The sequence below is a fragment of the Vigna angularis genome, chromosome 6 (assembly GCF_016808095.1).
Source record: "Vigna angularis cultivar LongXiaoDou No.4 chromosome 6, ASM1680809v1, whole genome shotgun sequence".
NCBI classification, from domain to species: Eukaryota; Viridiplantae; Streptophyta; class Magnoliopsida; order Fabales; family Fabaceae; genus Vigna; species Vigna angularis.
The window spans coordinates 2,000,391-2,017,003 of record NC_068975.1 but is presented as its reverse complement, the minus strand read 5'-3'; the positions used below and the strand labels follow the sequence as shown (position 1 = coordinate 2,017,003).

Here is a 16,613-nt window from a genome sequence, read left to right as displayed (position 1 = left end):
TAATTTGTAACTGATTTGCTTAGTTGCTTATAAATGAAATGTTAATTGGAAACAAAAATATTTTAACCTCACTGTTTGTTTATTTTAAGTTAAGAGAGTGTGTGTATCTTGTGCTGAGTATAAGCTCTGAGTTTTTTTACGTAGTCAATATGCATAGGTTTGGACCTAACATAAAAATGTTAGTATTTTTAGAATCCATTTTGAGAACAGAATAGTAATGCTTAGCGTCAGAAGTATTATTGTAAATACCAACCTCTTTTTTATGCTGACATCAAATCACCACCGTAAATTATATTTTAAAATAAATTCCAGATTGCAAAAAAAAGTATTATTTACTTATTTTGAAATGAACTTTAAAATAAAAATAATAATTTCATATTTTTTAGGGATTAAAGTAAACAAAGTATTTCACAACTTCTATTTTATCGTTTAATAAAGAATGAAATAATCAAGTTAAATTTTTTTAAGAACAAATAATACAGTTTTTTTTTAAAAGATAAAAAATCAGAACACTGCCATAAAAATACAAAATGTATCCCCGTTATAGAATTTGAAATGTGTAACAGTGAAGTATCATTTCCCGCACAATGCTGATTTGGCCTCCGTCCCCAACTCTTCTGTAAACCAAACGCGCTAAAATGGAGCCTCCTAAGAACAACGCCCAAAGCGAAGACGAAACCACCGTCGCGCTGAAGAAGAAGAGGTTGCGGCGCGTGAGCTTCGCCGACAACGAAATCACTTCCGTCCACGTATTCCGCCGTGACGACGATTCCTCTTCTCCCTCCGAAGCCCCTTCCGATCCCTCCATCGTAGGGTTTTTCCGCGACCTCGCCTCCGACAGCGACGACGACGACAAAGAACAGCCGCGACTTCACGAGGAAGCGGAAGACGGAAACTCCTTCCTCCGTCCAATTGGCTCTCCTTATTCCGGCGACAACAGCACCGCAGACGAAGGCGACGGTGCGCTCAGATTCTTTCCTTTTTCTTTCGCGGAATTTTCTTACTCTCTCCGTAGTTTATTATTAATTTGTTGCTCATGATGTGCGCAGACGACGATGACGACTTTCGAGGTCCAGTGTCCGCGCATTTCATCAGGCCGGAGCGGTTGTCGGACTCTGGCGTTTCGGACGACGTGACGATGGACTCGACGGCGTTCTCGATGCATTACAGGAGTCTCGCTCGGTCGGACTCCGGCGACATCAAGACGCGCCAGTTCGACGTCACGACGCCGAACTCTCACTCTCGAGGAAGTTACATGGAGCTCACGGAGCCGAAGTGGTGTGGAGTGGTGCTCGACGCAAATAGCGCAGGCAAAGACTCCAATGACATGAGCATCGAGGGAGAGCAGCAGAGGGGCTCTGAATACGACATTCTACCCTCTCCTGCGTTTGATGCTGCAATATTGGTTCAGGGAGCACCTAATGACTCACCGCAACGCAGCTTGGAAGGTTCGGTTGCCTCTCCTCCATTTACTCAATCCCACCAGATACAACCTTCTGATTCTGCAATCGAGGTGAACATTAATTGTTTGTTTTAATTGGCATTTATAGTTTAGGAGTTCTTTTTTATTCCCGTCGAATCAGGGATTAATCTCTCGGGTGTTTTACAGACACCAAATGATGGACATCCCTTTCTAGCTTGAGCTATGAGCCACTAATTGAATAAAGTAAGGTGAAGAAACAAATTAAAGTAAATAAAACAAGTGTTTCATAAGTTAACGTTAGCGTATACATGAACTAAAAAAAGTTTTTTTGGATATATCAGCTTATGTGTAAGCTAATTTTATTTGATGGTAATTTTTTTCTTATAAAAATGTTTATGAATATTTTTGTTCAAATTAATCATGAGTATGCGGTGTCACTTTTGTGTGTGTAGGTTGTATGCATTTGATTTGATTAATAGTATCAAGTTGTAGGTGTGCATGGTTTATTTGTGATGACACTTTAGTGGTTATCCTTATACCTCCTATTGCAACTATTGGGTTATGTGCAGGATTAATTCATATTTGTCCGTTGTTTTCTTTTTCTAGGAAATTAAGGAGTCTGCTAAAGATGCAACTGAGATTTTGTCAGTTTGTAGACAACTGGACTTCGAGAATGCTAATAGAGAAACATCACTGAGGGTGGGTGAACACAAAGGAATGGTGTTGGATTCAGATTGTAAGTCTGATAAAGTAGACCGAAATCCAATATATGAGTCTACGCCGTTGTTGTTGTCTGGAAGAAAACAATCATTTACGAGGTCTCCTGTTTCATCCGCACATGCTGGAAACATAACTCCACGTTTAGAGCAATCTGCTTTACATGGTCCAGAGGTAAGTGTCGCACATCGTGCAACTTCTTCTTCTTCTTCTGCACGTAGCAGCATTTCAAAGATGGTTACTATTGAACCTCCTGCCATGTCGAGTCTCAAGAAAGGAATGGACGTATTGAAAGCTAGATTATCAAAATACACTCCTGGATTTCCTTTGTCAAATGAAAAAAATCAAGAATACAAGCAAGATGAAAGTCGCCAAATTCCTTTAGGGGAAAAACTGTTTAGTTTAACTCCAAGTAGTAACACGTATAAAGGTTTGGGTTATAGTAATGATCGAAGAATTCAGTCTTTAAAAAGTATTTCCAAGTTAAGTCAAAATGAAGAGACTGTGGACACCAAAATGGGTGAGGGAGACTTAAATTCAATTTCAGCTTCTCCCTCACAGTTGACTCATTTAATGAAGGTGGGAGATGTGGACCTGGCAGATAGCTCAGGGAAAGATGAAATTCTAGTCCCAAGTTTTTCTATCCAACAAGTAACACCTCAGTTGTGCTCACCACAAGACGTGTCTCCCAAGTGTACTGTTGATGGTCATGGTCCTGATAACAACCACCATTCAGTACTCAATGTAGCTCAGAGCCCTCTTACCAAATCTGGTATTGGGATTTCTTCTGGGAAGAAAAGGAAAGGTATCCAAATGCTCAGAAATGGAGACAAAATAGATAAAATAGGGAGGATTGACAGAACACCAGAGGCTCATTCAAATGGGAGTGGTGATATAGAGTTAGTTTTGGAGCAAACAGGTTCTATGAGAAGGGAAAGAGGGATGCTTGGAAATCAGACTTCGAATGATGGGGATCTAGTACGGTTACTGTTTTATGTTGTATTGTATATAGTTTCAATTGGTTAGATGGGACACTGAGCTTTTCACAATTACCTTGCAGTTTCTTAAAAATTTCTTAGACAGAACAACTCACCTTCTACCTCCTTCAGTTGATAAGCTAAATTTGAGACTGGTATGTTCTAATTTGTGGGTGTAGACTTAGAAAATGATAGTATTCAACTGAAAATATGGATATTGTTGCTTACTCTTTAGTTTTGATTGTTCACTTAAACATCTCATAACTATTTATATGAATAATGCTTTAAGCCCGTCAATATTTAGATTGGCAGGTTGGAAGATATTTTGGTTGATCTGCAGAAAGTTAAGAAGACAGAGATTGTTTGTTCTGAAATTCAATCTCAGGTGTGTTAGATTAGATAATGAAATTTAATATACTTTTTTCGGTTTATTATAACGTAGCAAACTTACATTTTACAGTAATTAGAACATGTTACTTCTTCTAAATTACTCACATGACATGACATGGTTCTTGTTTTTTCCCCAGCATAAAATAACCGATCCTTTAAACATTCATAGAGACAAGAGGTATGCTTATGCTGTCTGACTAAGTAATAACATATCTGTATGGTTATGGAACTGTTTTGAATATGATCGCTTGGTGATGTGAACTTGGAGTAATCTTTTGCAGAGTTGCTGAAACAAGAATATTGCTGCATAGTATAGCATACGAGAAGGCAAAATTACAATTATTGCATATTAAGCATGACAAATTACTGGTACTCTATCTTACTTGAAAACATGTTAGTATTTAGCATTGCCCACAGTTGGTGATATGAACTGCCGTTGTAAACAGGAAAAGGGACAACAGGTTAGTACTGGGCTTCAAGAGTGTGAGATGATAAAATTAAACTTCATCCCATCATTTAAACGTGGGGCAGTGGACACTGAAGCGAATTATAGTTTTTCCAAGGGAAAATCTCAGGTATAATTGTTTGTCTGAAGTATTTATTTAAATTGGGAATGAGGTTGATGGAGGAGAAATGCAACTGTATAGTTTTTTTTGTGGGAAGGCTCCTCAAATTACCTGAAAGAAATTCAAGTGAGAACTATTCTGTTTGAGGGCGTTTCTCTGAAGGAGATTTTGTTGGGCTTAGGCTTATGCTAGTGGTTTGGACTTTGTACTTAAAAATGCTGTGCAAAAATGATATAACGAGTTGGGATGTGATGTTATCCACAAGACAAAGTACTAAATCTTTATCTACACTAATGCTAGACAAACTAAATAAGGAAATTGCATGTAAATCGCATTTAAGTTTGTGGGGTGATTATAAATATTTAATGGCCTGTTTGGATGAGCTTCTTTAGAAGTGCTTTTAAGAGAGAGAAATATGAAGAAAGAAACGAAATTAATTTCTCCACAAGTTCAAATTAGCGCAAACACAAGTTAAAAATAGAAGTTTGGAGAATTTTAAAGAAGCTCTATCAGAGAGATCTACAAGTTAGCTAATGTATAAACTAATTTTAACTTGTGGAGAAGTCAATTTCATGTTTTTCTTCTTATTGTTCTTTCTTGGTAGTCCTTATGGAGAAATTAGTCCAAACAGATTCTAATTATTTTTCCCTAAGATCACCTTTTGAAAAACAAAAGTTCCACTATTTCCTGAAATATGTTGATCCAATGCAATTTCACAATTTAGCAATTAAATATTCATGAAAGAATAGTAAAGATAGAGAAAGGATCACACAATCCTTTTATACTGGTTCACTCTCAATTTTTGAAAGCTACACCCAGTCTCTTTGCATTAATCTCCTCTGTTTTTTAAGCTGTCAAACTTTAATATGTAACCTAACTTTCACTGTTGTGTTGTAAATAGGTAGAGATGTCTTTAAGTTTTTTTTAGCATCGGTCTTAAAAGCTAAATTTTGAACTTCAAATCAAAACAAACTCTCTACAGAGTTTGGTTACTAACTTTGCATATTTAACATTTCTCCTCCTTTTGGTTCTGGGAGAAACCAATACAATCTTCAAGACCTGTAACTTTTGTTTTTTGCTTGTTTCAAAGACTTGTTATCCTCTTCTTTATATGTAACAAAATGTAAATGATTTCTATTACAAATGGTGTATGGTCAGAACATTATAACAATTTATGCTTAAGTTTTGATATTTTAAATATACAACCATCATTAACCTTGCAATAATCAATAATGATAAATCAATTCTGTTCTGATCAACCAATATTCTGTAGAATGCATGATATATTTTCATTTTCATTTGTTCCAAACTCTTGTTTATAGTTTGATGGTGTAACTTGATCATGAAAGGATCAACCTGTTGTGCTGTTCCATTGCATTTCAATTGGCAATATTTTATTGTTCAATGCTAGGTTTCTTGCAAAAAGGTATTGGAAAAGAAGCAGGAACTTGAATCTTTGGAATCAAAAGCAAAATCCTTAAGTGAATTCTTACAGAGTCACTGCAAGATGGAAGGAGACCAAAGCTTTACTGACACTGTGAAAGCTGTTTCTGGTTATTTGCGGAAGAGAATGCCTTGCAAGTCTATACGCCAGAATTTGAAGGTCTTGTGACTTCAAATATAGTTCTGTCCTCATACCAGATATAATATATATATATATATATATATATTTATTTATTTTTTTAATAATGCTAAACATCCTTTTTCTTCCATTTTCTTGTTTCCCAGTTGTGGGAAATTGAAGATTTTGAGCGCAAGGATGATTGTCACAAAGTTTGTCTCAACTATTGTGGTTATGTAACCCAAAGGTTAGTTAATTTTGCTCCACTTCTTTCTGTGGTTGAAGCTGAAGTGTATCTTTTATGATATGACTAAGTATGAAAGTTCCAACTATTTTGATGGAATGCAGGGTCACTGTAAATACTGGTCAATCTAGCATAATAACATCAACTAGTTTGAATGATGTGAATATTGGGAAGGTAATTTAATTAACAATTATTCTGTTTTATTACAACATTCAATATTCATACCTTTTTCTTTTTCTAATATGGTGTGTCTATTTTTCAGACCTTCCCAAACTTGGAATCTTTTTCTGCATTTGTGTTTGTCTTAAATCCACATTCCACTAAGAAGTCCACTCTCTCAAGCAGTATGGCACGAGAAATACAGGTAGATATTTTATTTCTTATGAATATGATAATTTACTTTTAGCAAGTTATTGTTATTTTTTATTTCATATTTTCTTGGATCATAGATAAGCACTTGATCATGGACCAAGAAACTTAAAACAGTGTTGTGGATCATGTATAAGCCATTGTATTGTTGACTGAGCCACAATTTAAAATGGAATGGCCTTGTATAATAGTTGTTGGTGGAGAGGCCCTTCTTGAGAGCGCCAAAGTTCACCCATGTTTCAATGGTCTACATGAGTCGCTTTAACCGTTGGGCTGAAATATCTTGAGGCCCAATTGGTGCATCGACCTCAAATTCTACCAGCTTTCCACTCTTGATTAATTTCATAGTCAATTTAGCATTACTTGTGACTATAGGGCCCAATTCTTTCAACCACTGAATGCTTAACACAATATCAGCCCCACTAATAGGTAAGACATGTAGATGTACTTCAAATTCATGATTCTGAATTACAACTTTCACTGCTTGACATAGTTGGTTACAATCAATTTGAAAGGATATGTAATGTATTAGACAGTTTGTAGACAGATTTTAGATAGTTTGGCAAAAATAAAACATAGAAGTTAGTATGAAATGGTTAGGGATAGTTAGGAGGAGTTTAAACAGCAGTTAGGGGAAGTTTTAATTAGTAGTTAGGCAGTTTTTGTCTTTTAAGAAGGTGGGTGTTCTAGTTCTGGTTGTTGAGTGTTTTATTTCTGAACAGGGACTAGGAAATGTTTTCCCTTGGATGTTGTTGAATGTTCTGTATTTTTCATTCAATAAACTGCTGCCTTACAGTGAGGTTTCTTGTCTCTGTTTGTGATTGTTTATTTTGAGATAGAATTTAGGTTTCTTGTCACCAAGAAACCTAACAAATTGGTCCAACCTGCTGGATCAAGAAGGAGGGAAAGCATGGAAGGAAGCTTCAATACTTTGGAGAGGGGGACCAGCGAACTAGAAAAGGTGAGGGCATGGCGTCAAGAGATGAGAAAAAGTTTCCAAAAATTGGAAGAAATGATACAGGAATGTAATAGGATTCTGGATGTCCAGATTCAAAAAAGGGACTCTAAAAGAATGGAGAAATCTCTTGACAGAGCAAGAAAGGGAGGGAGAGAGGAACTTCTTCATGACATCAAGAAAGCCAAGAAACTCTCCATTGGGAGAAGAAAAGAGAAAAGGATATCAATGAAGAGGAAGGTGGAGACCAAGACTGTGATGGGAATTTTGTGACTCTTCTCAGAATGAAGTTGCAAAAGCTGCTGGTTTTAGTGGGGATAGTGTGGTAGGTCTTGGTGAATATGTCAAAATAGTGAAGGAGGGTGAAGACAGAGGAAAGAAGGCCAAATGTAGTGGGAACATTGTAACCATTACTTCTGGGAGTAAAGTAAAAGATGAGGCTGTTTTGAGTGTAGATGGTTCAAAGGTAGTTGGTGTTGGGACAAAAATTGTTTTTGAAGTCGAGAACGTCACAGTAATAGCAGAAGTACACCTAACCATCAATAACATTTGAAAAAGGCAGTCAAGGGGTTCAAAACCTGGCAAAAGAAATCTCAGAACCTTTCTTGGGAAGATCTTGCAACACCTCAACTAAGGATAGTTGAAGGAACAAGGGAAACATGTTATTTGAGAGTTTGGCAGCAGTAACACAGATTGAGAGTGTGGAAATTTTACATGAGAGGATGACAGTAGTAACAAGGACAGGGAGGGGGGAAAAGTCATCCAAGAATTCAAGATATTGGTGTCTCTAGTAAACCCAACATCAGAAAACCAATTGGGGGAGTATTTCTTGACAAAGTGGCAGGCCCTATGCAAAAAGAACAAGAAAGTTGGACGATCTCCCTTTTGTCTTAGGTTACTTATCTGTTATGGAAATCGATTGCTAGCAAACTGCAGTAATAAACTTGTTGATTTTGGAAGCCTAATCCAACGGCTGAAAGGAAGCCTTGAGGCAGTCACATGGGAAGTTGTCACAACGATTAAGGACCGGTTTTTAGATTACAATCTTGAGGAAAAATGTTGTTTTGTAGTGGCGAATAATGATAGGATATGTAATGTATTAGACAATTTGTAGACAGTTTTTAGATAGTTTGGCAAAAATAAAACATAGAAGTTAGTCTGAAGTGGTTAGGGGTAGTTAGGAGGAGTTTAAACAGCAGTTAGGGGAAGTTTTAATTAGTAGTTAGGCAGTTTTTGTCTGAAGGGGTTGTTCTAGTTCTGGTTGCTGAGTGTTTTATTTCTGAACAGGGACTGTCCTGTGTAGAAGGGAATGTTTTCCCTTGGATGTTGTTGAATGTTTTTTGTATTTTTCATTCAATAAACTGCTGCCTTACAGTGAGGTTTCTTGTCTCTGTTTGTGATTGTTTATTTTGAGATAGAATTTAGGTTTCTTGTCACCAGGAAGCCTATCACAATTTTTGTCCCATTTCCTACCATCACCCTTAAAGTTTTTGTAGGTCGTGTAGACAAATGGTGGTACTTGGCTACCCGGTTTTGCTCAAAACTGTGTACTTCCTCCATCCACCAATATAGTAACTAGACTTTTGATATGGCCCACTAAGCATAAGGCTTCAGAAGCAAGTAGCCCAGTAAGGGCATTAAAACTGATCTAGGTTTCCTACGATTCACTGTTTAATAACTCCTTAACCAATTCTAAGAAACAATCACCCATGTTCTCCCCTATGTCCGCTACTAAAAAAGAATCGCCCCTTACTCTTATGTCTTAGGTTGAATTTTTCATCGCAATTATAACAACGACTCATCTCACGAAGAACTAGCATCTCTTCGCGGGTGAGCTTCTTATAATTTGTTTTCGTGGGTGACGGCAATAGAGGGTGAGCTCTGTTTAGCCTTGCATTGATGCTTTCCATCAACTTGTCTTGTAATCTTGCTAGAGTAGCTGCTTGTATCATTGAATGAGGTTGCGACGCCTGGACCTCACAGTCGAATGTCTGGACTCAGCCCGAAAATAAAACTACTCAACAAGAAGGTCGGTGGAAGACCTAGAATGCGATTTGCTAACCTTTCAAACTTGTTAAGATAATCTGAGACTGTACCTTCTGTGTTAGTCTGAAGAGGGCACCTTGAGGATCATCATAATAAGATGCGGCAAAACAAGTTTCCAATGCTTGCAGCAGACCATGAAATGTAACAACCATGCCATTGCGATGCATCCATTGGTACCAGCTGAGAGCAGGACTCTCCATGTAAAATGATGCTAACTTGATGCAATCAGCCTCGAGAGTGGCATGGTAGTCGAAAAATTGGGATATCTTGAATATTCAGCCCATTGGATCTTGCCCTTGCCCATTAAAGCAAGGAACCTCAAGCTTCATATGGGATGTGAGAGGTCTCGTATTGTCCTGAGTATGAATTGTCTCATATGATGGCTCTGATTTGATCCCATGGTAGCAAGTTGTTGCAATATCATATCCATCTTTGCATTGAGGCTGTCGTGATTGGCACTCAGCTCCATCTGATGTTGCGTTAAACATTGTATGGCCTCTTCCGTTTGATCCGATGCGGTCTTGGATCGGGTATTGTGGTCTGTCATGGCTTGCTCTCAATGAAAGTACCTAATGATAGATAAAAGTTTCCTTGATTCAAGGTCAAGGTCCTCTTAGAAGAAAGAGACAAAGAGAGAGTATTCTCACCTTTAGTGCAAAGGAATATATAACAGAATTACAAACCACAATTATTCGAGTATTCTCACTCCATAAGAACCTCTTACAAAAGATCTAAAGATAACACATCATTTGATCAATTTAAATGGTAAAATCAGCTAAATTTAAGGCCGTTTGCTGACTCTTCTAGGTCATTCTGTATTCCTTCCATTGGGCTCTTCAATAACTTCTGCATGGACTGCAGAGTGATGGGCTCTGTTTCTCTGTCAATGTCAAAGTCGTGCAACTTTTCCAGCACTCAGGACAGTTTTGAAAACTTGCACAGATGTGCCAATTTTGTTGCATGAGTGCAAGTTTTGCTGCTTGAGAAATTAACTTGATATAGAATTCCTTGTGAGGTTAGAAATGATTGAAGCTGGGAAGACACATACCCGTGGGTATTAGCGCATAAATTTTAAATACCAAACTAGTAATGAATTTCTCTCGAGAGTCCTTTAAAGGTGGAGAGAATGTCAAAAGGATTTATTATTAAAAAATACCTGGGTTCAGTTAGGAAAAATATCAACGAAAGTGACGAAATAGAAACAAACTAAGGTTGAACATATATGATCCAATAGGCAATGTTTGCTTAATTGACAAGACTCACGACGTAATTGTAGAGAGAGACTTGAACCAAAAGGAGGAGTTTATAAGGACTAGGCTGTTCGTGGTACATATGAGCTAGAGTGTTCTTCCTACATCTTAATAGGTTTCAAGTATTAAAATGTAGCAATTGATGAACTACTATTCCAACAACCTGTGTAGCTGACCTGCTATTCGATGCAGATAACAAGCTCACTGCTAAGTAATTTGCTAGATGTGGTTGAAGAGGTTCAATCAGCTCGGATAGAGATTAGAAATTTGGTCGACGCAAAGTTCTATTCTCATTCAGGTAAAGAAGTTTTCCATACTCTGAAATATTACTTCTTTAAATTCAATTCTCATTTCAACCTTGAATTGAGATCTCCACTATATACAAAAAGATCTTCCGATATTCATTGATGGTACATTTGCATTTTCATTGAAATTTTTTTATGGGAAATGGCATTTTCACTTCCATTCAGGCTCCGGTTTTGCAGTTCAGAGGCTTGATTTACAGTTGTCTTTCATTGATTTCCATAGTGGGAGGAGGGTGAAAGCCATATTTGATATAACGTGCTTAAAATGGTAAACTTTTGCTTCCTTTTTGTTTTAATTTTAATTTTAAATTCCATGTCTTGCTGAGAGTTGGTCCTTTCTTGTTCGGAGTTTCATATCCAATCTTCATTCAGATTTTGCATTCATACTTTATATGCATCTGCAAATTTACCCTGGGTTGGTTCTCTTCAAAGTTCGTCTGTGAGAAGGAGGGGATAAAACATATTCGCGGGTATCATATAAAATATAAATTAATAGGCCCTGAATGTCAATATTCACAAACACCATATTGAGGTATTTTGGACCTTTTTCTTAAAATATTTTAAACACATCCAAAATTCAAATTAGAATTTGTCTAGTGTTATTGTTGGACCTACCCCGTAATCACTATCAGGTTATGATCATACTGCCGACAAATCTTAAACCAGTAAGTTCCACGTTTAAAAGGTTTACCTGCATTTTGGATTTTTGTTAGATTCGAATCCTAAATCATAAGAGTTGTGATTGCTATCTTTTTTATTTTTTAGCAGAAATTTAATCTTTGTTTTGATATGACAATGCTCATTGATAAGATTTTATTATTATTATTATTATTATTTCTACATTTTTGTTTTTGGTAAAATATCTTGGCATTTGCAATTAAAAAGACGACTATTGATTTGAAAAATGGTTATTGAGCAGTGGGGTGTATCCTTCTGGGGTGGTTCCCTCTCAAATATTTGAACCTTCTGGAGCGGAACAGAAGTCTCTGCCTTCATCTCTTGCACATGAAATCAGAACTGCAACAGAGCGTGTGAGAGTTGGATATTCAAGAATTATTAAGCTCTGTAGATGTATTTCCTATGCAGTTCATTCGGGCTTCCTTCAAAACCAGATGATTGGAAATTAGGGTTTACACTTGCGTTCAGCACACGGAAAATTCGTTGTATCACCCTCTGGATAGTGCTGCAATAGGTTAATGCTTTGCCTTGAAGTTGGTTTAGGGTCCGAAATTTGAAGTTCATCACCAGTGATGAAATCGGACATTAAAACCAATGTTTTCATTTTATGATTAAGAATGTTTAATCAAGTCGATGTTTAATCAAGTCTCCTTAAAATAAATCTATAATTCAATCTTTGATTTAGTAACCTTTTTAATTGAGTAAAAAGGACACCATAAGGTAATTTCAGATATTTAATTTTCTGTAATTATCGAGCAATAAGTTTTCTAATTTAATTAAGTTCCAGGTTTTTGAGTTTCATTGCTTAATTATTTCATAAGTTGGATAATATGATTGCTGGTTAGTTTAGTTATTTTTTTTTATTTGTGTCTGTTCATATTAAATCATGTTATTGTAGAAATTTTGGATGGTAGGATTGTTCTATTTCTTTTGCTGTTGTTAATTTGTTATTATTCATAAAATTTAAGAGACGGTTGTAGGATGTTGATAATTTGTTATTATTCTATTTTTTTTTGTTTAAAGTAGTAAAAATTATTTTTTATTTTATATTAATTGTAATATTATTTAGTAGTAATATAATTTTTTTGAATATATAATAGATTAAAAAAAAATTAACAAATAAAAATATTCAAATTTATGAAGCATTATAGTCTTTTAAATTTGAAAACCAAATTAGAAACTTTAAATAATTTGAGAACCTAATACTTAATGTAATAATTTCATTTATTAAATAATATAATATTGAAATACAAAATAAGATAAAGTGAATATTAAATGTAAAAAGTACTTGAAATATTAAATTTAAGTTGAAATCCTAATCAATTTAAGAACCTGCTCCCTAAGTAATCAATTTATATGTGGAGATGGTTTTCGCGATATTGTTTCTTAAATAATAAAATGTCCAGTAAGTGAATTTATAATTTAGCCATCTTTTGTAAACAAAAGGAAATAAATGCCTCATCTCATGAATTGTCAATTTTTTCTTCTTTTAACTAAAAATTAAATGAAAAAAGAGAGTCTTTTATAGAAAGAAAAAAATTTATAAAAATTGTCACTGATACAACTATGAATAATAAAATTTAGATATTAAAACAATATTTCAATTTGTAGATATAAAGGCTGATTTTGTAAGATCTATTTACTCTAAATTTAATTGATTAATTTGTTCATAAAACTGTTTTTTTTCAAGTTTATAGGTTTTTACGGTATATAGTTTATTTTAGTCAATAAGTTTTTTTTCTTCTATTTATTAAAAAGTGGGCTTCAAACTTAATTTAATCTCACAAAACTAGTTTGGAAAATAAAATTTGCATTCATTTATATATTATAAATTGGTCTTATCTCTAATCGATGTGACATTTCCAACATACTCCCTCATGTCGAGGTATCTACATCTTGAGCGTGAGACTAGACAATAATGAGTGGTCCGATAGAAGATGAAACAATATGTCTACACAAATCTCGCTAGGATAGGCTCTAACCTGGTTCTGATACCATGTTAAGAAGTGGACTTTAAGTCTAACTCAATCCCACAAAACTGACTTGGAGGTCTGATTCATATTTAGCTAGAAGTTGACCACAATTAAAACGAGGTGGAAGATTATATTGAACAGTAGTAGACTTAGTGTTTGGTGTGCTGGTGGTCTTACACAGACAAAAATCAATTCCATTATCAGTTTCATCTAAATTAGTATTATCAAAGATAGGATCAGAAGGTACCTCTGAAGAGTCAATCTGAACTTGTGGAGAAGATTGAGCCAATTGGTTACGATCAGAGGACACTATATTATCCGAAAAATAAGTGTCCATATTTAGGATTGACTCACTTTCTGTAAAATGATCCTCACAAGATATTTCTTTTTAGAATATAATTTTACATCTGAGATATCAAACATACTAACATCATGATTATGCACTTCACTTTCATTACCTCCCTGAAGTGGAGAATCGGAAATATAAAATTTATTTGATGGTGGATGGTAAGTACGATAACCTTTTTAAGTTGATCCATAAAAAAAAAACACATTTGATCGCTCATTCTTCAAGTATTGTACGTTGATGTGGGTGTAAGTGAACATATATAACACATACATAAACATGACGTGGTAAATAAACTATGGGAGGAAGGATACAATGATCAGACAACACATTGAAAGACTTTCGAAAGTTAAGCACACTAGAAGGGTTCGATTAATTAATTAAATAAACGGAAAAACTCACAACCTCACCCTATAAATGAGATGGGACATTACCATCTATCAAAAGTAACATTGTCACTTCTAATATATGTCTATTTTTCCTCTCAGCCACTCCATTTTAATTGTGGTGAATAAGAACATATAGTTTGATGCAAGATGCCTTTAAATATCATGAACTCTATTAATTCAGTCTTAAAATATTCCCCTCCATTGTCTGATCGAATAACCATAATAGATGTGTTAAATTGTGTAATGATCATATGATAGAAGAAACAAACCACATCACACACATCACTTTTATGTTTAAGAAAAAACACCCAAGTTACCCTAGTACAATCATCAACAAAATTGATAAACCATTTTTTTCATTATGTGTAGCTTGTGAGGCAGGACCCCAAATATCAATGTGAATTAATGAAAAAGGAAAATTAGTTTTTGTATTACTTAAAGGAAACACAACACGATGACTTTTTGCCATAACACAAGTTTCACAAAAAAAATAAAAAATATTGCATTTATGAAATAATGATGGAAATAATTTTTTTAAATAACCAAAAGAGGGATGTCCCAACCGTCTATGCCATAACCAAATTTCCTTTTTGTTTTTATCTTGTATGTGATCATTCTCAAGACAAGTCAACGCTCTTTTATGGATTTGTTGTGAGACATTTTTAAGATAATATAGTCATTCACTCTCTCTACCACTGACAATCTTCTCCTTGGAATGGATGTTCTGAAAAAGACAATGGATTGGGTAAAACAAGGCAACACAAGAATGTGATTTGGTTAACTTGCTGACGAAGATAAGATTACAATTTAATGTAGGAACAAATAAAACATCAAGAATCGATAAGGAGGGTGAGAGGGATATAGTACCTACATCTTCAATAGGAGATGAGGCGTCATTGACATTAATAATAACAGTTTTACAACAATTAAGGAAAAATTAGTAAATATATGAGGATCATAAGTCATATGATGAGTGACACCTGAATCAATTATCCAATCAATACCTTAGTAAAAAAAGCACTAATTCCTATATTATAGATGATATCAATGTTTATCCTTATCTCTAGTCGATATGGGACTTCCTAACTCTGATACCATGTTAAGAAGTGAACTTTAAGCCTAACTCAACCTCTCAAAACTGGCTTGTAAGGTGAGATTTGAACTCATTTATATACTATAAATTGACCTTATCTCTAGTCGATGTGAGACTTCCAACACTATTCTCTATATAAACCCATATGTTTCTTTTTTTAAAATAACAAGAAATATTCAACTTATTTTCTCTTTATCGAAATCTCTTTTTACACTTTCTCTCGTCCCTCGTTTGATGAAATACCATAAAGTCATTATAGGGAAACTTTTACTATTTTATATTACGTTGATAATCCATATAGAGAAGAAACTTAAAGATATAATATGGATAACATAAAAAACTTGTTGGTTTATAGTTTTGATAATATTCTTTTGGTTTAATACCCTATTTTGTCCCTAGTTTTGTTGAATAATGTCAATTCAGTCCCTCATTTTAAAAGTGTTTGAAATTGGTCCTCATTTATTAAATTTTGCGTCAACATTATTCCTTCCGTTAAATAAAAATAAGCAACGTTAATAGATTGACGATCTGGCATAATATAGGAGTAACGTGGCACTTTTAAGTTGTATGCGTGGTGACTTTATTATTTTTTTATTAGTTTTGGTTTATCTGCGTCAGTTATGAAATGGAGTTATGAAATGGGAAGTGGCAAAGGATCCACTGGATTCATCACTTTATTCATATTTGATAGAGAGAGAATCCCACCCGGCCTAGCATCACAGTATGAACAACTCTATCCGAGGGGCAAAAGTCTATTTTTTGCTCAGAATTGGCTCTTTGCCGGTGAGGTGAAGAACATGAATTCGGTAATTCAAACATTGCATTGGGCCCCATAAGCGGCTAATAAACGAAGGTGAAGGGGCAGGGAAGTAGTTCTCCATATGTAATTTCTGAACTGACTCTTGTTGCTACGGTGTCGTTCCATTAGCCACCACTACTTGATGAGCAAGAGATAGAGGCGATGCTTTGTCAGCTTTGGATTATCAATCCGGTTCCGGAAAGTTGTACTGATCCCTAGACCATGATAAGGCGCGTGTAAGGCAGCTAAGCGAGCTGGGGTTGAGTCCTCAATGGATATGGGGCGTAGAAAGCAGTCTCTGTCTGTTAATAAGAAGCTGTCATCTCGAAATGAAAGATTTCTCGTTTGTCAATAGTCAATTCCTTAAATACCACCAGCTGATTAGCCAAACAAATTTGTATCTTCATCTTCTTCTTCCAATACCATGCCTCACCCACCCTCACCCTCTTTCCTTCTCTGTCATGAACAATATTCCTCTTTCTAATTGTTAAAAAAATAAAATTGATCAACCCCACTAAAACTGTATTAAAAC

At 35.2% G+C, this 16,613-nt stretch overlaps 1 protein-coding gene across 2 annotated transcripts; it reads left to right on the top strand.

The window, feature by feature from the left end:
* The first annotated feature begins 542 nt into the window (after nucleotides 1-542).
* On the top strand, nucleotides 543-12,219 carry LOC108319810 (uncharacterized). Of its 2 annotated transcripts, none has more exons than XM_017551094.2 (15): nucleotides 543-960; nucleotides 1,050-1,513; nucleotides 2,030-3,118; nucleotides 3,201-3,272; nucleotides 3,422-3,502; nucleotides 3,645-3,685; nucleotides 3,789-3,876; nucleotides 3,954-4,082; nucleotides 5,485-5,676; nucleotides 5,802-5,881; nucleotides 5,983-6,052; nucleotides 6,141-6,242; nucleotides 10,691-10,796; nucleotides 10,984-11,071; nucleotides 11,723-12,219. In XM_017551094.2, the coding sequence occupies exons 1-15, from the start codon at nucleotides 639-641 to the stop codon at nucleotides 11,928-11,930; spliced, it is 3,132 nt and encodes a 1,043-aa protein (XP_017406583.1). In that variant the 5' UTR covers nucleotides 543-638; the 3' UTR covers nucleotides 11,931-12,219. The 2 variants fall into 2 exon arrangements, with proteins under 2 accessions (XP_017406583.1, XP_017406582.1); XM_017551093.2 differs by having other exon boundaries at nucleotides 10,969-11,071.
* Nucleotides 12,220-16,613: the final 4,394 nt, after the last annotated feature.